We start from the raw sequence: 24,758 nt of genomic DNA on the forward strand, positions 1-24,758 counted from the left end.
TTTTTTCAAAGCTCAAGTTCATTTTACAGATGGTTTTATGGAGCTCAGTAAAACAAAATGCAAATTAAAATAGAGGTGGGATGATTCTTTCACTGTAGAATGCTTAGAGACAAGGACGACAACAGATCTCTTCAGTTAGCGCCCAAAATTCACCGTGGCTCGTTTAAATGTCGAAAATCAATGCATGACGAGATAAGATCCAAAACAGGCGCAATTTGCCACGTATAGCTAACACATCTTATTTCTCAAATACACATCACGTAAACATCAATGACCTTCAGAAAAAAAAATATGTCAAACGATCCATTTCAGCGATTATTAAGCACCATCTTATTTTCAATCTCATTCGTCTTTATGCACTGTGTACAACAGCAGACGATCGATGGTCGCCATGTTTGCTCTGCGTCAAGAATAGCGCCGTGTGTAACCACACCTTCGCTTTCATAGTGAGTTGGCTAGGCTCGTCATTAATGCTCGCCAGAAATAACCAGCTCTGGTGTCTGTGTGTGTGTGTTCGCCTGTATGTGTGTAGTGTGAGTCTGTGTGTTCTTGGTCCTTCTGTTTGCATGTGTGTCTATGTCAGTGTGTTTGCTGCTTGTGTCTTTTTTTGTTTTGTTTTCGGAGCGTGCGTTTGTGGGCATGCAACCTGTATGTGTGTGCGCACACGCGTGCGCACATTCACACAGTGGTATGGTCGTAAGCTAACATATACACACGTACACTCACACACCCACTTACACACACGATCCTCTGTGTAGTAGGTCATCTATCAACGATGCAGACTTTACTGCACACTGATAAATGACCGCGGATATATTTAGCTCGCCGTTTTCCCCCTGTACGTACGTGTAAGCAATGCGGAAAGTTCATCAAGGATGCGGGCAGCCAGGCTCTCTGTGTTGAGCAAAAAGCCCTACATTAGCGAACGTCGCAAGGTAGACATATCTTCGCATCTGCAAATTTGCAGAAAGCGGCAAGAAAGTATTTCAAATTTACAAAGGAAAATCAGCTCTTCGTGCTGTTGGTTTTTGTTTTCAGCTTTGGAAAAAGTATACTGCAGGTGCTGTCCTGCACAAGTATTCAGGTCATCTCATGACGATGTAAACATCTTGACGTCATCTTCAACTCATCCCTTAGTGACGTCGAGCACAGAGACGTTGTGTAGTATTTGTGAACGTTCACGTGACGTCATATGTCTGAAGAGAAACTGAAGGTGAAAAAGCACAATCAATACTGGGTGAATAATGACGTTTGTCAAACCGGCGTTCGCTTAAAGTACCGCAATCATTCTCAATTTGAAGCGGAGAATCTGACTCATCGATACTTAAAACGAACTTCAATGCGATGCAGGTTTTTCGTTTTTTGTTTTTTAAGGAACACATTGGAAATTAAATATCAACATTTATCATTGAGTTTTATCCATTATGATGTTATGATTTGTTGTTGTTTTTTATGAGCAAGCTGTCACGAATATGTATGCTACGTTCCTGACCAATGGAACGTAATCACTGATGTAGAAGGACGTTCTGCGACGTCAAACGTCTTTTCTGCATGCTACAGGCCAAATAAAAAAAAAGGCCAACTAAAATTCAAAGAAAGCTGCTGCAATTAGGGCCACGATTATTTTGATTCGGAATTCAGTCATGGTTATCATGGTGGTATAACTTAGGTGCATCAGAGACTGGTGTTTCAACGTCTGTTTTTTCAAATATTGCACAGCTTAAGTTAAGAATACACTAATCAAGGCTATTTATAAGTTTATCATATCGCGTCTTGAGTATACTTATGTATATCTAAATGTTTATATAAAGATAAAGGGCCTATAATTATTGTTTTATAGAGTCCGATTTTCGAGGATATATACAGTCCCTCCCTAAAGGTATATATCAGATCAAGTTTCTTGACATGCAGTAATTAGTATTTTAATAGGTTAGTGTATTATTTCATTGTATCAGAGAATCAGTATGTTCATAAAAGCTTTATGGGAATTTGACCTTGAACTTTATATGTCTCTCGCAACTTTAACTCAATTAAAACGTTTATAGCACTGACATTACTAAATATAGTTACGATGAAGAAATAAGAACCAGAAGAGAAATGCTAATCGAGTGCGGCACCTTTTTTTTTTCACACTGTTTCTTAACTCATAAAATCCATTTCACTCCCGATACATTTGTGTTCAGTTAACTCGCGAAACGTATAATGTATACAGATTCTAAGTTGTACAAATCGATACATCAGCATGCCGAGAGTGTCAATTAAAATAGCACACATTGCCGGATCCAGGCTTATGTCCACGCAATAAGTATTTGAAGAAGACTTTTTATGACGAGGTTTGTGTGACATGCTTCCGCCTGCATGACGAAGGCTACATAAACACTATAAGAACTTGCAATTTACAAAACTTTGTTATCCTTGACGAACAGTCCACAACATTATGGATAATAGTAATTGATAGTAATAAATTATATTTACAGCGCTTAATAAAAAGTTAACGATTATATCTGTGCTTGTTTTTATATGCCGTATCTTGCCGCACGCATTGTATAGCCTGCACGAACAAAGTGTCGCTGCGTCATCTTAGCTTTGTTCTGGTGTTTTATGCTGTTTGAAAATGTGAGCTTGACCCTGAAGTGGTAAATCTCTTGCTTAAATTATGACGGCGTCATCACTGTGAAGATCATGTTTCAAACTGTACAAATTATTCTCCTGCTACTCGCAATGCGGATGCTTCTCACATGCTTGATTTTGAAATTGAAAACATCTTGACTCTATATAGTAAGAGGCAAACCTCGGATAGAACATTATAAAATAACGGTCCCGTGTGTGGAAAGATTCACAACTCTTGTGCACGTAAAAATAAAAAAAGAAAAAACGCTTCGTTCATTCATTAATCGCAAAGAACAGGGTGCACAACCCTGTGAAGTGCTCCCGCCACACATCCAACTGGACCCAATGGAAGACCAGCTAGTCATCGTTGCCATAGTGCAGCTGAATATGGGCCATGTTCAGCCATCTTCTCAGATGGAAAATGAAACAAACAAAGAAAAACTTTCCGGATATTAGAGAAATGTTAACAATGGTATAGAGGGATTAAGACATACATGAGGCTTTGATTATGATTACATGAACTTGTTGGACGTGCTGTTGTAATGTCGATGTAAAATCATTTTACAACTTTGCCTGTTACCGGGAAACGAATTATCTCTGAAGTTTACACGAAGAAATGCAATGATGTACCAGGTAGTTGTTTTGTTTTCTTACTTCATGTTTATAGTCTATATGAAAATGACCCGAATATAACTGAATAGACTGGTTCCATATTTTTATATCGCCCATTGGGTTTGGATACTCTGCTTCTTTTGTGGTGCACAATCAGTACACAATTCAGACATTTCATTCACCAACCGAAACAAAATCATACATATACATAACAAACAAACAAACAAACAGATACTTTGGACTTCACAATTAAGGCACATATGAGAAGAAAGGCCAGGAAGAAGCTAGGTTTGCAATTCTTCAATGAAGACCAAAAATACTTTATATTAACAGTGTCAAGTGCACTAGGTATTAAGCAAAAAGGGGGAGAATACTACAAAGGGGAACGGAGTTTGTACTATAAGAAAAACCAACCAACAAACAAAAAACCTCACACACATGAAATTGAATCAGGCGATAAAAAGTTACCTCTTGTGTTATCAAACTTTGTAGGAGGACGCCAAACTGGTCTATGATACAGTCAGTAAACTTCAGGACTCTGAGCCGTACACTCCGGCACTTACATCAGCTCTCCAAAGACTGTGGTCAGACAGCGGGCTCCAAGAGATTTTCAACAGAGCTCGGGAATATCAACTCAACGATTCAGCCAAATAGTAAGTAACCTTATATTTCTTTAATTTAGATTAACAACAATATAAACAACCACAACAACAAAGACAACAAAATAAATGAATAGATAAATAAACAACAAAGAAACAACAACCAGACCCCTTCAGCCGGATCGGTCAAGCATGCATGCCGTGGTTTTATCCACTTCCTCTGGAATTCTACCCTGCGGAGCATTATAAATCACTTCAGACGCATTGTATAGATGGTCTATGGTCAACGCCCTGGACGAAATTAGTAAAGTTCTATATGGCTTATTAAAGGCATCTCCTCTTAGTTTATAATGATCCCGGCCATCAAAAAGAATAGTAATGCCCATAGAGAGTCTACACATGTATGTACATCTTTTTTTGTTGCTCTATACCATCCCAGAGAATTCAGTATGGCAACTTTGGGTAGGCAAATAATGTACTGACAGTTAAACAGAAGGCTGTCCTGAAAATAAGGGACCCAACCCCCCCCCCCCAACCACAAAACAAAACAAACAAACAAACAAACAAACCCAACAACAACAACAACAACAACAAAACAAAAAAAAAAACCCAGAAGCAACAGCAGCAACAACAATAAAACATTTACGGCAAAAATAGAATGAAACCCCAGATTATCGCTAATATGATACGTCTTCCATATTATTATCGAACATTGTCTTTTTTTGTGTGTGTGTGTTTTGCACAATATAGACATCATCGGCACTGTATAGGTGCGATGGCTTGTGTTTGGTTGAATACATCCTCTTCACAACCCTTTTCCTTTTTTTAATGTAGTTTGTTCGTGCAACGCAAAACGTGATGTTATACTTGTATGACTTGTAACGATTATTTTTTTTTTCAAACAAAAGAATTTTAGAACTGAATGAATAAATTTAGCACAGCCCTTGCATTTAAATTGATAATTAGAGCACCACTACAATTCTATACACGGTCGCTTTGAAGGTATTTTTATATGCACAGTTGACTTAATGTGTTGATATTGAATTGTCCATTGCTGAACGGTGTTGTAATATATAAGTTGCATTTTGTGGAATGAAATAGTGACTATTTTTCGTATTATACATCACCCATGTATAAACAAATTGCAATCTCCTTTGTGTGAAACGACATGAACAAAATCCCATAATGAAGCTCCGCTGAGGTTTCTAGAAACTGCGTAGACGATCTTATAAATGGATCACCATTCGTATCGTCCAGCCTTTACACGACATGTAGATGGATGAATACATATGGATCTATATCATTGCAGCTATGCACTTCAACATATAGCAGTAAGATATTGGGCAGTGCTAGACGTTTGGCTTTTGATATACACGCCCCATGTATGTGCCAGTACACGAACAGAGACACTTGAATATAATACACCCACATTGTATGTTCACCATGGCCATGCAGTGAGAACACAACTCGGGCCAGCCATGCAATGGTAACGTTTTATATACATCCCGCGATAAATCAGTCCATCTTTCGAAAAAAAAAAAGAGATGGAGACATGCAGTGTCTACTCAGAAACAAAAATCAAAACACACACAGCCCCTGCCCCCTCCTCCCCCCCCCCGCCAGAAAAATATCAGAAAAAAAAAGCAAAATTATAGAGATAAAAGTCTAGATAATCTGCTCAGGTCCAAAAAACACAGATGTCAAAATCCCATACCTAAAAGTGTAGGGTTCATGACATTGTGTACGTCATGCGAGCGGAAGATTTCAGAGGGGTATATGTTGTTTTCATATAGGCGTTGCCTTGTTGCATGCATGTTGAACGAACGTCATTTACAGGGTAAGAAAACGGTTTATTATGCCTGCTTTATATGTCAAGCACCACACCTTCATCTCCTGGTTATCATTACTTTCTTAAAGTGTGATTACTGTTTCACTCGTGAAAGGAAAAAGCAGTTTACTGCCACAGAAGACAACACAACAAGACATGTTTTTCTCACAATTGTAATCGCGTTGCCCGACCCTCCCTAGCGTATACAAAACGTCATCTTCTGTAGATATGAATATCATGCGATCATACGTCATACGTGAAATAAAGAATTAATCCGACGTTTCTATACCATTCTGATTATTAGGCCTAACTACAAACAGCCACACCCACGAACAGGCTTGAAAAAGAAATCAATGTATATATTCATTCTGTCATTGAGGCTAATAAGTCACAAAATAATCAAAGAAGCAAAAAAGGTTGATGTGAGAAGTGCAGCCAATTAGGTAACTATAATCTTTACACGTATTACTTGATGTACCAAAAATAAAATTTGCAGTGTTGTTTGATCACAAGTGTTCATAATTCCGTCTTGAGTCATGCTAAAATCCTTTTCGATTTCAATGACTTTATTCTTTTTCTGTTATGTAGAAGAACATTGTATATCTGTATTTACATTTGCTTCACAGTACACATCACTGCGCTTTTTATACTGAACATAATATTTCAAGAAATAGAGTCACATGTAAACACACGTTTTAAAAGAATGCATTCATATTATGTCCCAAGTAAATAGAAAGTTACGGTGGAGTCAGTGATACTAATCGAGGTTTTCAACGAGAGATATTGTAATAAAACAAAATGTGTAATACGATAAGTCCTTTCTAACAATAAAATTGTATATTAAGCATTTTGTACATCGGCAACAATCGTTCGTTACGATCCCATTCGACCTTGTCAAAAGAAGCCGATGGGATTGGTGCAATGCTTGTAAAAGAAAACATGAATTTATATTGTATTTGATAACATTAGAGGCATAATTTACCATTTGCATATAAATTATATATATATATATATATATATGAAACAAAAGCCCAGTTTTAATGCTTCAAAATAGTTCTAAAATGTGAGTTACAGGGATAGAAACAACCAATTTAAAATGTTGATCAGAATAATCAATGGTAAGTATTGTTGAATATAGAAAATGTGAACAATAGTAAAAAATAAAATTGTTTCTCGAATAACCCATGTACAGTTATGGGTAGTTGAGAAAAACAGTGATTTCTCCTTATATTTTAGGCTTCATTGCGATTTTTTTTTTTGTACTGGTGCACTGAGATTTTTTTTTTTTTGTGTGTGTGTGTGATATAAGTAACCTAAACATATATATGCATCAAATGTGATAACTCGAACATTTTTGAATCACACATTATTTCAACATTATAATTTGGTCCTTCCTTCTCGTGTTGTATCATCAATATTTATTTTAATATTCTCATGTAAATTTGTACGCTCTAGGAAAAGACGAAGGTAAGATGATCAATTCAATTCACCAAAACTCGTCAAACCAAAATAGGTCTGGTGCTAAGAGAGAGAGACATGACAGCTTCCCACAGTATGTATAATGACAAGCCGAGTTGAGTCTAATGGAGTTTTATGGGCAGTTAGCTGCCATCTGTCTGACGTCTGAAGCATGTTTTCCACGGTGTCATAGACCTGTAGGTTTCTCTCCCTGTTGTCGACGGGTCTGAAATTAATGATTGAATATTCACCGACAATCAGCACTTCACTTCCGCACCTCGGTGAAAATGTTCGCCTGAAAAGAAAAGAAAAATACGAGAAAGAGAGACAGAGAAAGAGAGAGACAGAAAAAAATGCTATGGTAATGCAATAGGACCTAAACCCGAAATTCACGCCGCGTGGCGTGCCTTTGTGTCGCTGGTCATGTATTCCGCATGGCGGCGAAGCACTGGAAATCACGTAATATGAATGTCTTAAATAATGCGGCGGCTCCGCGAAATTCAACCTTAGCCTGACCCGAAAGCCAGAAAACGCGCTCACGAACGGCGCAGTGACTCATACACTGTCATTTCTCGCTGGCCGACGCCACAGCGTACGTGCTAGAGGCATGCAGGCAAGGGCATCACACAAATATCAACATATCACGCCTAAGTGTCAAAGTGCTGAGTAAGACAAGCGAAGACGAAGATGTGCCAATATCAAATTGGAGCACGCCTGTCGAACATGTTATGTTGCATACTGATTATTTGCTTTTTTCACACCAACAGGATGACTGAGTTCAAATCATACTGAATATTATGATCATGGAATCTGAGAGATGTACATAATTTCATAGATGAATTACAAATTATATTATACACACTTACTGGAACACAGTCATCTATGTGTCATCTTGTTTCTCTTTGTTATGTTTGTATCGCTTTTTGTCGATCATATAATGTGTACATACAGTCATGATACACATAATCATTATCACACGTACTTTTGTGTGCCCGTGTGTGTAAATGAACTATGTAAACGTTGATATACGCAGGTGTGTGTTTGTGTTTGCAGGTGGAGTACAAACAGAGCATTTGCACAGTACAGATTACTGCATGTATGCATATATATATATATATATATATATATATATATATTATATATACACTCAGCAAAAAAAGAAAGTAAACACTTTTTGAAATTTATATTTCTCATAGAACTTTTGGCTATTAAAAATGTTAATGTATTACATACCATATGAAAGGTAATTTAATTGGCTATCAACTTGGTAAGTCAATAAAGAGGCAAATTTTACGCATGAGTGAACACTTTTGTTTTCCTCTTCCAGGGCACAAAAGTAAAAACTGCAAAAATGAACAAGTTGTCATTCATGCGTAAATGCTCTTCCATGTAACAATAAGAAAAAAAATATTAATTCAACAAAATAAAATCATGAACTTAGTTGCAAAAATATACCTATGATCTCTATTATATCTTTGAAGCCCAAAAAGATTAATAAAGGCTAGAAATAATGGAGGAAAATGAAGAATTTTCTGTCAAATCCAAATTCAAATGAAATGAGAGAAGAAGCAATATTAACAAAAATGGTAGGATTTTGAATTGATTTCTCAAATTAGGAAAATTCCAAATTATATTTAGTTCTTGAATTTGTCTCATGAATCCTTAAATTACTAAATTGAATAAATGAAATAAATATTTTCTGTTCGTTTGATCATCTTTGTGCCCTTACTCCCTATGTCATTTGAAGTTTGAGTTCACAGAATATTCTTATTTCCCCCCTCCAGTTTGAGGTTATAAAGAGATAAAGAGAACGAAAACTTATTTTTGCTATTTCATTCGTGTCTCTCATTGTGTTAAACTGGTCTTTTGTTATCATTGTTATCTTAAAGGGCATTTGCAAATGAAAGACAATATGTCAATTTTTGCAATTTTTACTTTTGTGCCCTGGAGGACAAAAACAAATGTGCTCACTCATGCATAACGTTTCCCTTGATATTGGCCTACTAGCCTGATAGCCAATTAAATTAACTTTGATATGGTATATGATACATTAATTTTCATCAAAATCTTCTATGAAAATCATGAACTCGAAAAAGTGTTTACTTTCTTTTTTTACTGAGTGTATACATATTATTATATATATATATATACGTATATAATCATATTTATGCATGATATCAAACGAGTGAGAGTGTGTGTCTGTATATGTCTTTATGTTTGATGTGTTGTGTTTTGTGGATCTTCACGATAGGTCAGGGAAAGTCTTTTTTTTTTAAATAGTGATGAAGCCATTTTTTTGTTCTTCCCCCATATTTACTTGACAGTAAACACACTTAAAAGGATTTGTATCATATATCTATACGAACAAACATGTCAAATGCCTTTATATACGCTCATTTATGTCCTAATATATATATATATATATATATATATATATACATACTTATATATATATATATATATATATATATATGTGTGTGTGTGTGTGTGTGTGTGTGTGTGTGTCCACGTGTAGATAAATCTATTCATAGGTATACATAGAAATGTTTCATATCACGCATACTTCTGATTTCATAGATTGAGAAATATAAATGGATTGTAACTCTCCGAAATATTAATCGTAACTCAAAGCTCTTGCCGCAGCATTGTTTAGATCGATAAACTCAGAACTCAGGAAAGCATAACGGAATAGGCCCAATTGTCTGTGACACACATCTGTACTGTGCTAATGCTCTGTTTGCACTCCACCTGCAAACACAAACACACACCTGCGTATATCTATATCTACGTTTACATAGTTATATTCACACACACGGGTATACACAATACGTATATGATTATGATTATGTTTATCATGACTGTATGTATATTATGATACATAATTACAATTAGTATTTTTGCACCATTCCCATTGGCTCAGAGCGCTATGCTTTACTCCGAACTAGAGTACACGCGAAGTAGAACTACTATATCCTGTTTGAAAATTATTGTACATGACATTCATGGGAATTAAACTATAGTATTTATCAAATCTTTCCTTTCTTTGTAAAAAAAAAAATGCAATTTTAGAGCTTGCTGAGAAAAAAGAAAGAATAGAGATTCTTTTTATGAACAGAATGAGCTTATATGCCATACATTATAACTTCCGAAATGTATGAGAGAAAAATTCTCAGTATTTGCTATGTCCTCATATAGTTAAGACGTTTATTTGTGACGTCACTACTTCGCGCTATACTGAAGTTAACAGAAGTCAAGTGCTCTTCATGTCGTAAAAAACCCCAAAACAAACTAGTAAGTTCGTCGCAAACGCAAGAGCATCATATAAACACAAGACATTATGTATGTCGTGTCGCACTTGATAGCCTTGCCTCAAGGCAGAACTGATGTCTATTTTTTTTTTCGCCTTGCCAAGAGATGAACTCGTGGCTCTACCCGACAGACCAGCTGTCTGAAGCTGTGTGGCTAAAAAACGAGAAATGTGTTCAGTAAATTCTGATGGCAAAATGCTTATTTCCTCTGCCACAAACGTTCGTATAGGAAGGTACCTGATGTTGGGATATATACTTTGTTACTACGAAATAAGAGACATATTTTATTTTTCCTTATATTGCGTCATTGACATGAACGCATACACATTATAGGGACCTGCGTATCGTATACAGGGCCTATAATCATATTTATATTCATTTTAACATGATTGTGCTTAGATGTTTAATGTTATGTATAAAAAGAATTAAAGTTTTATGAATAAATCTTTATTATAGATTATGTATATAAATATATATATATATATATATATATATGTAAATATATATATATATATATATATATATATATATATCTACAATAAGTGCAAGCATTCAATCGTACATGCATTCATGTACAAGTACAAAAAAAAAGTATGTGTGCGGTTGCTTTTCCAGAATAGTGCAAATTTTAGCTGAAATATTCTGAGCAAGCAGATAAACAGGACCACGTACTGAAATTACTATGCATGCATATATATATATCAATAACTTAATTTTAGATATCCTAATTGCACAAATAATTTAACAAGCATGGCGTAACACTTACCCAGAATAGTATACGAATTTTACCTGCAACGTCCTCAGCAAGTTTAAAAAAAGGATAAAGAAATGGTGTTTATTAAATTTATGTTTATCTTTGAATAACGTGTAATGGTGAAGATATTCTAAGACTCTGTCAGTACAAAGGCCTGTTTTCTTCCGTTCTTGACTTTATATTATGGTGACCAAAGTGGATATACATGCACAGATTGTTATATGATGGATAGATTAAAACTGATGGGTGTAAAATTATCCTGAATAATAATGATGATGATTGATTTATTCAATGGTATCTACATTTCATTCAGTAAAATCATTCATTTCAGCCCGACGTTGAATTACAAATGATTTCACACAAAGTATGTACATTGTATGCAAAACATTGGTAAAATAACATAATACAGATCCGTGAACTTAGACAAACAAGTACAATTCAATATTGAGTCTATACACCATTTCATCTATTCAGATACCAGTAACTCTTGTAGAATGAACCGTAATTCACTTGGTCGTAGATTAACTTACAATATTGCTTCATACTGTTCCTCTCCTCTCTCATCCGTTTTTTATCTCTTCGTTTTCTATATAGAAGAGTCTCACAAGTTTATACGAAATTCAGTGAAAAATAGGCGAGAATTTAAGGCTCAGAAAGAATTGTTCATATTTTATATTTCATTGGTTATTTTAAAGTAGCACTTTATCAAGTTCAATCTTTTGTTGATATATTCTGATTTAAGATTGAAGAGAACAAACTTTGACACTAATTCCATATCAACTTATATGCCCTTGAATGGTAATGGTTATGTCACTATGATACCTTTTCTGACGTTTTGAAGCACACAATGGCTTGGAATCTTTAATATCAAATGCATTCCAAGCAAGTCCTAAAAAAAATCCTATTTGACACGGGGAGAGGTTATGGCGTGATGAAGCAGACTTTGGTGGGAGAATATGCCTTTCATATTTTTTTAAATAATTTTAAGGACCGTCCAGTGATTTGTCTTACTGATGCTGTCATCTAAAGAATTAACGAAGAGCCGTAAATTTACTATGGGCTGTCATATACAGAGAATGCGCCATGCGCTAAGGTTAACACCCGTGCATAAAGAAGATTAACATCCGCATGGCTCGAATTTCTCGTTTTTTAATCAACTTTCCCTTCTCGTTGCCGTCACCTGCCGAAGAAATCGCGCCATAACAGAGAAGAACGCTCTAAATGGCGATAATCTTTCCACATGACGTCACGGCACTCTTTATGACGTCAATCCTAAGATGCTTTGCAGTATAGGAATTCACGCGATAGTTTGTCGGAAAGGGTCTCACGCTTCTATTGATGAGACACAGGACAGACGTACATTTTTTGTTAGATATTCACCTAGGACGGAATTTTGTTTCCTCCGCTTCCCCTGCATAATTACGGAATTGTCGAATAAAATCATGGGCCTTTTGACGAGTTGCAGAAACAAGTAGCTCCTCTGTTCACCAGTCATACACAGGGATATACATTTAGAGAGGAGAGCTGGTTTTAGGGCATAAATAGAGATACAAATGCAGCTGTATTTCCTAAGGTGTTAAATGCAGGTCTCTCTTGATCGATCTGTGGCATTTTCCTAAATGCAGTAAAGATTTGTTTCTTTTGAAAGCAATGCTGTTTCTTTGAAAGATTTAGGGGTATTGACACACCTTCATTACGGAGCAGATTTGTTGCTGGTGTACCCCTGTCTATACTTGATGACATTCTAAGCAAAGCTTTTCTGATAGGCGCACGCAGTTATTTTGCAAATTCGTTGCAGATAACATTTATGTAATTCATTTCTTTACCATCATCCACACACGACAAACACCAGACACAATAAGCATTAACCTCGATGTTTTTATGTGGTTATGGGGAAAGGAAATTTATCATATTGTTTTCTTTTCATAATGAAAGGAAATGGTTTTCGTACAGACACGGCAGATGGTTTAGTTGTGATATTTGATATCACGTGAACTAATTGAACCGTTTGTATGTGGCTGTTCCTCTTTCGTTGTCTGTTTACGACATTCTAGCGTGCCACGATCGCATAAAAAATATACGAAGTTGTAAATCATAGATCTTTGGCATGTCGCTAGTATGCAGGGCTTCGCTAAAACAAACAAAACAAAACAAAAGAGAAACATATATATTTTGCACACACGGTGCATTTTGGAATCATGATGGTAGGATAGGAGGAAATGTAGATATGGCTGTAGGTTCTATTTTGTGCATGAAAATGACTTCACTAATGTGTATATTCTGCCGAAGATTCAGAACAAAAAACATGCGAGATGCCGAAGGCAGAATATGATGCATGTCTCTTAATGCTTTTCATTTTTACGTTTCTCCCAGTTTTCTAGATAATCTTGATAGAATTGGTTCACCAGACTACCTTCCCAATGAACAGGACATCCTGAGGACTCGAGTAAAGACTACAGGAATCGTAGAAACACATTTCACTTTCAAAAATCTTCACTTCAGGTAAGTTTCACAATACAGTGATTTAGGAAAAAAAACACAAGCACATACTAATCAGTAGGGATGTAATACACCTGAATTTTCTTAATAAATACACCTGTTTTTTCTAATTCTTTATTTTTAAAAGAAGATGCTTTGTGACACAAAAGTTCGATATGCGGGCATTGGTTTGCAGTTCATCAAGAACAGATCATCAACATGATACAGAAAACTTTCATCACTGGGGGATGATCATAAAATAAGAGTTTAAGGCTTCTGCGGACCTGCAGTTGTTTTTTTTTTTTTTTGTGTGTGTGTGTGTTTAAAATTAGGCAGCGCAAGAGAAACGATGTAACCACTTGGCCGGAAGAAGTCCACAGGAGTGGACGAAAGCTAGCCAGCAAAAAGTATCAAAAGTTGGTTAGAGCCTTAACCTCCTATAATTGTAAGATCATCAATCTGTTCAGTGTTGATTTGTTTTGTGACCTGAGAATTATTGGTTATTAAAAAGAAATAAGAGGAAGTCAGTGACCATATCATTAACGCCCAAATGTTTGTCACATTTCATAAGCAGATATAGATGAACACCCTGTTAACAGCTTTTGACTAATATTATTATCTTAAAGGGATAGTACAGTATTGGTTCAGATGAGAATTTGGGCTTTTAGATTTTTGCAAGATACCAGAAAACACTTATGATATAGCACAGAGCAGACCATTTTAAGAGCATTTCAAAGTTTATTTGATGAAAATCGGGTTTGGAATAACTAAAACATCCAAAAACAAAGTAAAACAAAGCGATCGTTACAAAGTGTGGGTCCCACACTTTATTAGAATCGCTCTTTTTTGGATATCTCGGCCATTTCAAAACCAATTTTTATCAAATAAACGTTGAATTCCTCATAGAATTGCATGCTATTTCATATTTTGTATGAGATTTCTTATTATCTCACCTAAAAATGTTAGAAATCTGAAATTAGGTCTCAACCAGTACTGTACAGTCCCTTTAACTTTTGGACATTACTACTTAATTTCAACGTAAAAGCGCAACAAATAAGCCCGGAATTCTTGTTACCATTTTCAACAGGATTTGACTATTTCTCTTCACCGTTGGACATTGTTACTTTGTTTCAAAATAAAAGTGCGACAAAGTAGTATAATTTTTATCCTATCAACAGCTACCTTTAGACGTCGTTATTTTTCATGCTTCCGCCGCGAAATGTCGCTGAAGGCATAATGTTTTCGAGTTGTCCGTCCGTCCTTATCGATTTTGTGGGCGACTCAACTTAAAACCGTTTGAGGTATTCAGATGAATCTTGGCATAATGTAACCTTGTATGAGTGGACGAACGTGTGCCTATCAATGCGGGCGCACGCTGTCAGTATCAACGTTCAAAGGTCATGGTCAAGTCTAAAATTTTAGTACCCTCCCCACTCCCTTGCCTCTGCAACGACTAGAGGTATTTTCCCAAAAATCATTTCATCATGTATACGTACATCATGTATTATATCATATAAACAATTTTTAGTAAAAGTTTTGGGCCATGAGGTCAGAGGTCAAGTGAAAATGATGAAATTTCACTTTTTTGTCCATTTCTCTTGAAATGTCTTAAGTTATCTTCGTGAAACGTATTAATATAGGGCTACATGTATTGTCTGACAATGATTCTTTGAAATTTTGGGTCATGGAGTCGAAGGTCGAGGGTCAAAGGTCAGACTAAAATACTACTATCCAATATTGAAATTACACGTGTGGTTTTTTTTTTTCCATAGTAGGCAGTGACCATTAAAGTGTATACATGTGATTGAGCTTGGTATGCAAAGATTTAAACCATGCGGTCAAAGGTCAAGTAAAAATGCTTTTAAAAATTCATTATTTTTCCCGTATTTTGTAAAATGGTTTAAAGTATCGTCACAAGAATAAGTGTTTATATCATATTTGATAGTGATTTTTGGAAGAGAGCTGTGCTGGCCATGGGGTCAAAGGTGAAGGGTCAAATTTCAAATGAAATTAGGTTCAAGGAATGTACGTATAGAGAACCACTCAATACATTTTTGGGGTTGTGCCTTCAATGTCGCTTCAATTTCTTGCCAAGCAAGTAAAACTGTCGTCTCGCAATTTTTTGTCAAGATGTATTATGCACTGTAGACCTATTGGGAGAAAATGCAATATAGACCGGTGGTGGCATAGGGTCGCAATTACTAGTTTTAACATAAAAGTGCGGCAAATTTAGCACATTTTTTTTTTGTTGTTGTTGAGGCATGTATTTTTCAAGTAGGCTAACACTTGTTTTTGATTCAGATGGTAATGGATTCTTTAAAGGTTAAATCCAGTCCAAATGTAAGTTAGTCTGATATGAAAGAGTAAAATATTACGAGTTCAATGGTAAAAATTTCATCAAAATCGGGTGAAAAATAAGGAAGATTCACTTATTTTTCAGGAAACAGTTGTTGAACGATCAATATGAAATGGCAAAGTGAGCATGTCATACCCTCACAACTTGCCATATAGTTTGTACATAAAATTTTGAAATTTCCAGTTTTTCATTCAAACGCAATTATGCCCGAGGCTCAAATCTTGGTATATCCAATTGATCACTATTCTGCAGTTATTTCATCAGGAATAACGTCATGTTTCAGACTTCAGGGACAAAAATATTGATTTTTCGTCATTTTTTTTTTTGTACAGGATCAATGGAAAATTGTGAGGTTATGACATGGTTAGCTCACTCATTTGCATATTCATATCCACTGTACAAGAACTGTTTTGCAGAAATTAGCAAAACTTCAATATGTCATAACCTTCTTATTTTTCGTCCGATTTCAGTCAAATTTTTACTGTTGAACTCGCAAGATTTTACTCTTTTTTATTAGACTAACTTATATTTGGACTGGAATTCCCCTTTAAAGTCTTTCTGTTTTTTTACTGCTTTTATATCATAAACGATACACAATAGATTCAGACTGAGTCATCTTAACGATAATCTTACTGTAAGTCCGTCTACCGCCCACTTCGTAAATCACGTGATCATGTACATTGCGCAATGAAGAGGAAGGGTACGCACTGGAGGAAGTCGTGCCTTTCGTTTCTATGCGTTGTATTGGAGTGAGTTTAATTCCATCATTGGTGCAATTCAGAAACTGACCAACTTTCATATTCCAGGTTATTTGACGTCGGGGGCCAAAGGTCGGAAAGGAAAAAGTGGATACACTGTTTCGAAGACGTCACTGCAATCATATTCTGTGTCGCCCTCAGCGGCTACGACCAACGACTGTTGGAGGATGACGTAACGGTAAGAACAACACTACTACTACTACTACTACTACTACTAATGATAATAATAGTGATAGCGGCTACTGGTATAGCACACAGGTCCATCTTTCGGTGTTCATGGCGCCTAAAAAAAAAAATTGAAAAGATATACATGTCCTTGCCGAGTCAAAATATCGATAAAATATGTAATATTGTAAATCATGGCCTTGACTAAACCTTAACCATGACTCAACGCATGGGCCATATGATTATCATCACAACTTCCCCCGCCATGTTTCATGATCTAGAGAACATGGGACATCATGTTTTCTCTAGTTTGTATAAAGAAATCGATTTTTGCTGTTTCAAAAGAATCGTGGAAAAATTCTCTTGGATCTAATATAGCGTTGAAATTAATTCTGCATTGTCTATCGCGCTTTTTTGTAGTCAAAATGTGTATAACAGTATCGTATTTCCTTATTGACTTGCGATATGATTATAGTATATCTTTTTTTTTTACCGATTGGACCTGTAGATGCAGTTGGTCAGAAATAAAACTGTACCACTTCTTAAAGCAGACACGTCTACTTCCAACACACACACACACACACACACACACACACACACACACATACACACACGCACAGTTACACACACGTTTATATATATTTACACTTTTTACACATTACGTATAGTACATGGATATGTTTATATCGTGTATGCGGCAGATAGCCGCATCTATTGTTCCCTTCGCTAACCCTCTGGCGGTGAATGCATTGAATTGACGGCTAGGGAAATTCTAATATCCGGTATACTTGTCGGTATTGAAATGTAGCTAAAGGGGCAATGAACGACAATTCAAAACATTCTTCTTCTTTTTTTAATCCGTGAACGTGTTGATTTCCATTGTGTTGAGTGTGTAATCCTAAATTAATCAGTTGTAGTAGTTCCGCCTTCGCTATAGAAACATGTGTTTAAAGCAAACATTTAACTGGTTAACTTGCCGTATGTGTGTGTGTGTGTGTGTGTGTGTGCGTGCGTGCGTGAGCGTGCGTATGCGCACGCGTGTGTTTACAACAGTAAATCTATCCAGACTAATGTCAACCCATAGGAGAAAAGGATCACAAATGTAGAACAAGTAACAAAAGTTGTTCAGCAAGTGTCCAGCTTGCATGCCAGACATATCTAACAACGGGTGTATATTTAGGGGTCTAATTCATTGGTTAAGAAAACGTTATCAATCAAGTGTATAATATATACCATATTGAAGGTAATATAATTGGCTATCAACCTAGTAGGTCACATGAAGGGAAACTTTACGCATTAGTGAACACATTTGCCTTTGTCCTCCAAGGCACAAAAGTAAAAGTTACAAAAAATTGACATCTTGTCTTTTATTTGCAAATGCACTTCAAGATAATGATAACAAAAGACCAGTTTAACACAATGAGAGACAAGATGGAATAGCAAAAATAAGTTTTCATTCTTTTTATCTCTTTATAACCTCAAACAAAATCAAATTTAAATGGGACACTTAAGAGGGAAAATAAGAATTTTCTGTCAACTCAAATCTCAAATGAGTAGGGAGTAAGGGCACAAAGTTGATTAAATGAACAGAATATCTATATTTCATTGTTTATTTTCGTAATTCAAGAATTCATGAGACGAAGTCACGAACCAAATATTATTTACAATTTTCCTAATTTGAGAAATTAATTCAAATTCCTACCATTTTTGTTAATATTGCTTCTTCTATTAATTTATTTGAATTTGAATTTGACAGAAGATTCTTCATTTTCCTCCATTATTTTTTAGTTTTTATTGATCTGTTATTGATAGAGATTAAAGATTTATTCTTACAACTTAATTCACGTTTTTTATTGTGTTATTTTTTTATTGTTTATTGCTACATGGAAGAGCACTTACACATGAATGACAACTTCATTTTTTTTTTTGCAATTTTTACATTTGCGCCTTGGAAGAGAAATATAAATGTGTTCACTCATGCGTAAAGTTTCCCTTTTCATTGACCTAACTAGGCTGATAGCCAGTTAAATTACCTTTCATATGGTATTTATACAGTAACCTTTCGCCAAATATTCTATGAGAAATATAAACTTGAAAAAGTGTTTACTTTTTTTTTTTGCTGAGTGTATATAGTTGGTTGCAGTGAGCTTTTAAAACGGCGTGCGCATGCAGTTCATTTGATTGACGAGTCAAAATCAAAATCATTTGGCAGTTGACAAGCAGTTTACAAATTAACCATGATTTCACATTCAACATCTTTTCTTATGCATACAGGGCGACACCGCCACCTGTTCGGTTTAGTCAGCATACATAAATAACATAAGCATAAATACCATATATTTCAGTTGAAGTTGAGGAAGTAAACCAAATTTCCGACACAGCAATAAAAATGAATTCATGATTTAGAGAAGACAATAATACCTGAAATTCATCAGAATACTCTTTTGTAAACTTCGAACATTCAAATGTAAGATAGACAACAACTGAAAGTTGATTTGTCGAATGAAAAAAGGAAAAAAATATGTATTTACACCTTTGTTTTTTAAAATCATTATTATCATCATATTACACCTACATGAATCATATATTAAATCACTTTAATTCGTATATATATATATATATCTACAGACACATCATGTGTGTGTGAGAGAGAGAGAGAGAGAGAGAGAGAGGGAGCGTGTGCTTAACTTGCCTGATAGGGATGTTAAAAAGGAAAGTGCATGCTGATATTTACTGTCTTCCCGTCTGCACTTTGCTCCCTCATTTCCCGCGAAGAATCGTATGCAAGAAAGCCTGAAGCTGTTCGATTCCATCTGCAACAACAAGTGGTTCACCGATACCTCCATCATCCTCTTCCTAAACAAGAAGGACCTGTTCGAGGAGAAGATCCAAAAGTCGCCCCTTGTCATCTGCTTTCCAGAATACACTGGTAAGAAACAAGTGCTGAATATATATATATATATATATATATATATATACACATATATTCTATCTCGTATAATAGAAGATGTGTGTGTGTGTCTGTGGATATATATATATATATATATATATATATATATATATATATACATATATATATATTGATATATAGATAGATAGATATTATACATATATATATATATATATATATATATATATATAGTGAGTGTGAAAGGTGTGTTTTCAGTTGTTAAACCCCTGGGCCGTCGCATCTTAGTAGTGTGTAGGTGAGAGAAAGGATGAGACGATAGACGTAGCTTGAATTCTCACAGTTTGGTTTTTATTCTCAAGCTTTCGGGCCCTGTCCTTTATCAAGAAATGTGATGTACAATTCATATTTGGGCTGGTTGCAAGCCGGCAATCAGTTGGCAACCGGTTGTGGGAAACATGTAGTAATGATGGCGTGCTGAAGTTAAATACACAGTAACTTCAGCACGCCTACCTCCACCCATCATCACTAAATAGAAATAGAGCTAAAAGAAATTGTATACAAGTACGTTCGTTCGTAAGTGAATTTTCAAGTTTGTTCCTTTCAGATTCAGTTACGCGCCCAAAAGTTACGCGCCAAACCTGCGCAGCTAGGATGCACACAAACATAACTGAGGAACGTCCTTAAATATAAAAAAAAAACTAAACACAACATCTCAGGACACACACACTGAACAAGGATGATGACATAGCTCACATATTCCAGCAATGTAGCAATGTAATTCATTACCATACCACTTGCTCAACAACTTAACCTGTGTAGAATTTATGCACAATTTCTTCTTTCATTCTACTTTCATGAGCATGCAGCCGATCAGGCATTCTTTTGTGAAGCTGCGTTGTTATTATGTCATCATTCTCCTTCATTATGACTTTTTTGTGAATTTTCAAGACATTGTCATTAATCATCGCAATGATTGTAAAAACTCTGAAACCCAGTATAACCAATTCATAGTCGTTCAAGTGCTAAAGTCTCCTTTAATCTTCTTGGAAATGAAACGGGAATTTTACACTTGCATAAGCCCTGCCAAAACCTTTGATTGGCTTCCGTCAACTTTTATGTCCTGTTTTTCTTTAACCCCCTTCGTCGCTGTCTTAAAGGACAAGTTCACCTTCATAGACATGTGGATTGAGTGAATCCAGCAATATTAATAGAACACATCAGCAAGAGTTTGAGGAAAATCAGACAATCCGTTTAAAAGTTATCAATCTTTGAAGTTTCTGCTCAGTCACTGCTTGATGAGAAGACTACTACAGCTTGTGATGTCACATGAGTACAACAATATAAAGAGAATATAAGTACAATTCAAGATATTTTCACTTTTCTCGCATAATAAAAGAACACCTGACTTCCCTCCTTCAAAGAAGGCAAGGGGAATAATTACCCTTAACATACGTCAATGACGAGTCGAGGAAATGTGCACTTTTTTCAAAAAGTAAAAGTTTGGGAAATTCTCTTTATATTTTCATTATATCGTTGTACGCATGTGACATCATACACTCTAGTAGTCTTCTCATCCACCAGTGACTGTGCACATACTTCAAAAATTCATAACTTTTGAAAGGATTGTCCGCTTTTCCCCAAACTTTCACTGATGTGTTCCAATAATATTACTGCATTCACTCAATCCGCATGTGAAGGTGAACTTGTCCTTTAACCTCAGGCCAGTCAAGTAAGTCGTTATCTTTCATTCAGCGGGTAGCTGAAAAATGTACTTATGTTACCTTCAGCTTTACTTAATGTTTAGTCAAGCACTTAAAGAGGAAGGTTTGTTTACCTGTTGTCGTCATTGTTGAATATAAGAATTGACCCAAGTGTGCCAAATATAGTCGAAAATGTATGTTTTCAAAATGTTTACAAAATGTAAGAAGATTGATTGCTGTAAGAAAATATGTGATATTGTTTTGGTTTTTAACAGAAATTACAATTAATATCTAACTCGATATTCTACCAGCAGATCATGCTATTTTTCCGTACCCACCCCTATGGCGTGTTTACACCGAGCAAGGTACGAGCAACGGTTTCACCATAAAAAACCCGGCCCGTTGACCGTATCGTGCTCGATGTAGACCTCGGATGTAAACGGGCCTTTACTCCAAAGTTTCCCACACATGTCATTAAAAGCATCCTCTCTTAATCCCTTTGCAATGTCCTTACAGGTGCTAACGAGTATCTACCTGCTGCGGGATACATCCAGTTACAATTCGAAGCCCTGAACAAAAGCGCCAACAAGGAAATCTATACGCATATGACCTGTGCAACGGACACCAACAATATCCAATTTGTATTTGATGCCGTCACTGACACGATAATAGCCAACAATCTACGAGGGTGTGGCTTGTACTGAGACTAGTAGGTAGACATCCGTGGTGGCTTGCTCGTGAGTTGTGCCAGCCTTTCATCCAGTGTTCTTTATCATGTTTTTTGTTGTTTTGTTTTCCTTCGGCCAATGGAAAGGTATAGCGGAGAGAATGCAGCTACCACTCTACCCAGTCGCTCCTGCTTCTGGAGATGGTGCACATAACGGAGACAGGTGCAAACATCCGTCTTTCATAATAATTCCAAGGAGAAATCAGCACCATAACGCAGTTTAATCAGGTGCGAGGAATCTAAATGGAGACATGGATGTGATACATTTGATCGTGTCTGGATACATGGAATGTACGAGTGTTTGCTTCGTGTAAACAACGTTGTTGGCAACTGTCAGTCGCCCCAGCTTGACACAAAGGATAGTATTAAAAAAAAATGCGCGGAAAGAACTGTTACTCACCTGTCCCATACTTTGATTGGCTAATACTGATCACGTGTTACCTCTGCGTTCCGTATCATCTCGCGATGAAAGCCTCACGAGCGAAAACGAAGCATGATACTAGCAAGCCTCCATGAAACGACGCTCTACTCGTTTTTGGTGATTGGGCCTGCGACTTCATGGGTAAATAGCGTACAACCTTTTGTAACATTGTTTCTATAAGCATATCCATGCGTCACACTATGTCATGTCGTACGATCTCATGGACACAAATGTGTATATATTTTGCTACGACTTTTAACGTTTAACGCCTTCTATGGAGATCACTGAACGTATTGACATGTTATGTACTGGTGTACCACCTCACCTCACCTTGGCGTCACGATCTGGCGCCACGTACACCGACTTTGAGAGAACTTAACTCTCGCATCGACCAGGGGACTTTAAGTTGATTCTCTAGGACCACTCCAGTTCCGACACGAAAGAGCTGTAAAGAGCTAGATTCCAAACCAACTTCGTTCGACTTGACCTCATTTTACGTCATGACTGGCAACAAGACAGCTTTAAACTTCGACCGTAGCGTAGTATTGGACCAAGAACTTGATGGTTAAAGATTTAAAGAAAAAAAAAAACACATTTATTTGTTGAGTGGCTGGGTCATATTATAAGTGTTGGTGTTGTTATAATTGTATACACACATTGTGTACCAATGAAGTCAGCTATTTCGTATGGTGCATATTGCAATGGGATGGATGTACGATAGGTCATATTTGTTCATATTTTTTTCTGTTGCTGCTACACTTATCACATGATTCTTATAAAAAAAAACTGTAGTTGGTCATGACTTCAATTTTATATTGATAACTTGTTTTCTTCCTTTCATTTTAATCCACCCTTCCTGTATTATATCAATATCAACGTAGTGAATATGTTTTTTAATCAACTCAATCATACATGTTGCTGTTGTATTGTTGATTTTATATGAACTGCACATTCCTGTGACCGAAGAAGGTTACATCAAAGATATTTTACTCATCTAAAATATCATCCTCGGCAGCATAGCGCAGTATCGGTCGAATCAGCAATGCGCGTGTTTTGCAGTCTGGATATAAAACTTTTTCAATTTCTAGGTATCTTTAAAATATGTAGCGTTGTTTGTTGCTTTTAAACTTTTTTTTCTGAATCAAATCACTCTGTTGTGGATGTACGTGACATTGGCCACGTTACGGAAATTACGATATCACTACACAATAGCACTCACTCACTTGCCAACGTGCATTTACACAAACGAATCTTTGTCCTATGGCAAATCACATGCGGGCATTCTTATAGGAATTCTTCAAGTGTCAATTGAGTGCGCAATATAAAAAGGTCATGCCAAGCTGCAGTAAATTTTCATATTTCCTGTTGCTCAAGTCGGTTCATCAATAAAATGATTGATGACACAAGATCAGAAGAAGAAGAAGAAGAAGAAGAAGAAGAAGAAGAAGAAGAAGAAGAGCCTATTGCAAGAAGTGTTCGTGACACGAGCAGCCAGCGTCTACCTCGATCCCCAAACCACGCCTTGACGGCAGCGGCCATGTCGAACGCACTTCCCTGCCACACACAGTGTAACTGAACAAACTGTTTACCCCCCCCCCTCCTCCTTCTCTGGCTTTCCTTCTCTTCCCCTTCCTCCTTCTCCGCCTGTCTTTTGTTATCTATTTATCTATCTATCTATCTACCTATAGGCCTAGATCTCTGTTCTGTTTCTGTGTCAACTTGTTACTTCTCTATAATCCTCTATAATCTCTCTCCCTTACAATATTGCATTATCTCCTTCTCTTTCTCCATTTTTCCTCAATCTTTGTCCAGCTGTCTGTGTCTATCCGTCTGTCCATCTCTCTCTTTCTCTGTCTGTCTGTCTGTCTGTCTTTCTATCTACCTGTGTATCTGTATATTTTAAACATATTCTCATTTGTTCAGTTTGCGATTTACGGGCTAATTCTTCTGTGTCGGTCTATTATTTTCTTGAATGTGACCACGCGTTGCTGGGGTATAATGCATGATTGTGTGTGAAGGAGTCATGCCCATCTGCATGTGTACCTTTGTATGCATAAGCGAGTATACATGTGG

The 24,758-nt window shown here is 36.3% G+C and overlaps 1 protein-coding gene across 3 annotated transcripts in view; it reads left to right on the plus strand.

Moving 5' to 3' along the window:
• The window catches only part of LOC139728408 (guanine nucleotide-binding protein G(o) subunit alpha-like), a 59,357-nt gene extending 35,103 nt beyond the window's left edge, over positions 1-24,254 (plus strand). For all 3 annotated transcript variants that reach the window (XM_071639352.1, XM_071639350.1, XM_071639351.1), the window contains exons 5-9: positions 3,715-3,875; positions 13,543-13,671; positions 16,810-16,939; positions 19,702-19,855; positions 22,054-24,254. In XM_071639352.1, the coding sequence (XP_071495453.1) occupies positions 3,715-3,875; positions 13,543-13,671; positions 16,810-16,939; positions 19,702-19,855; positions 22,054-22,241 (762 nt within the window). In that variant the 3' untranslated portion in view covers positions 22,242-24,254. The remainder of the gene's footprint in view (positions 1-3,714; positions 3,876-13,542; positions 13,672-16,809; positions 16,940-19,701; positions 19,856-22,053) is intronic.
• Positions 24,255-24,758: the final 504 nt, after the last annotated feature.

This window comes from Diadema antillarum, unplaced genomic scaffold, assembly GCF_040938485.1.
Source record: "Diadema antillarum isolate AM-2024a unplaced genomic scaffold, OU_Dant_1.0 seq00000177_RagTag, whole genome shotgun sequence".
Classification (NCBI taxonomy): domain Eukaryota; kingdom Metazoa; phylum Echinodermata; class Echinoidea; order Diadematoida; family Diadematidae; genus Diadema; species Diadema antillarum.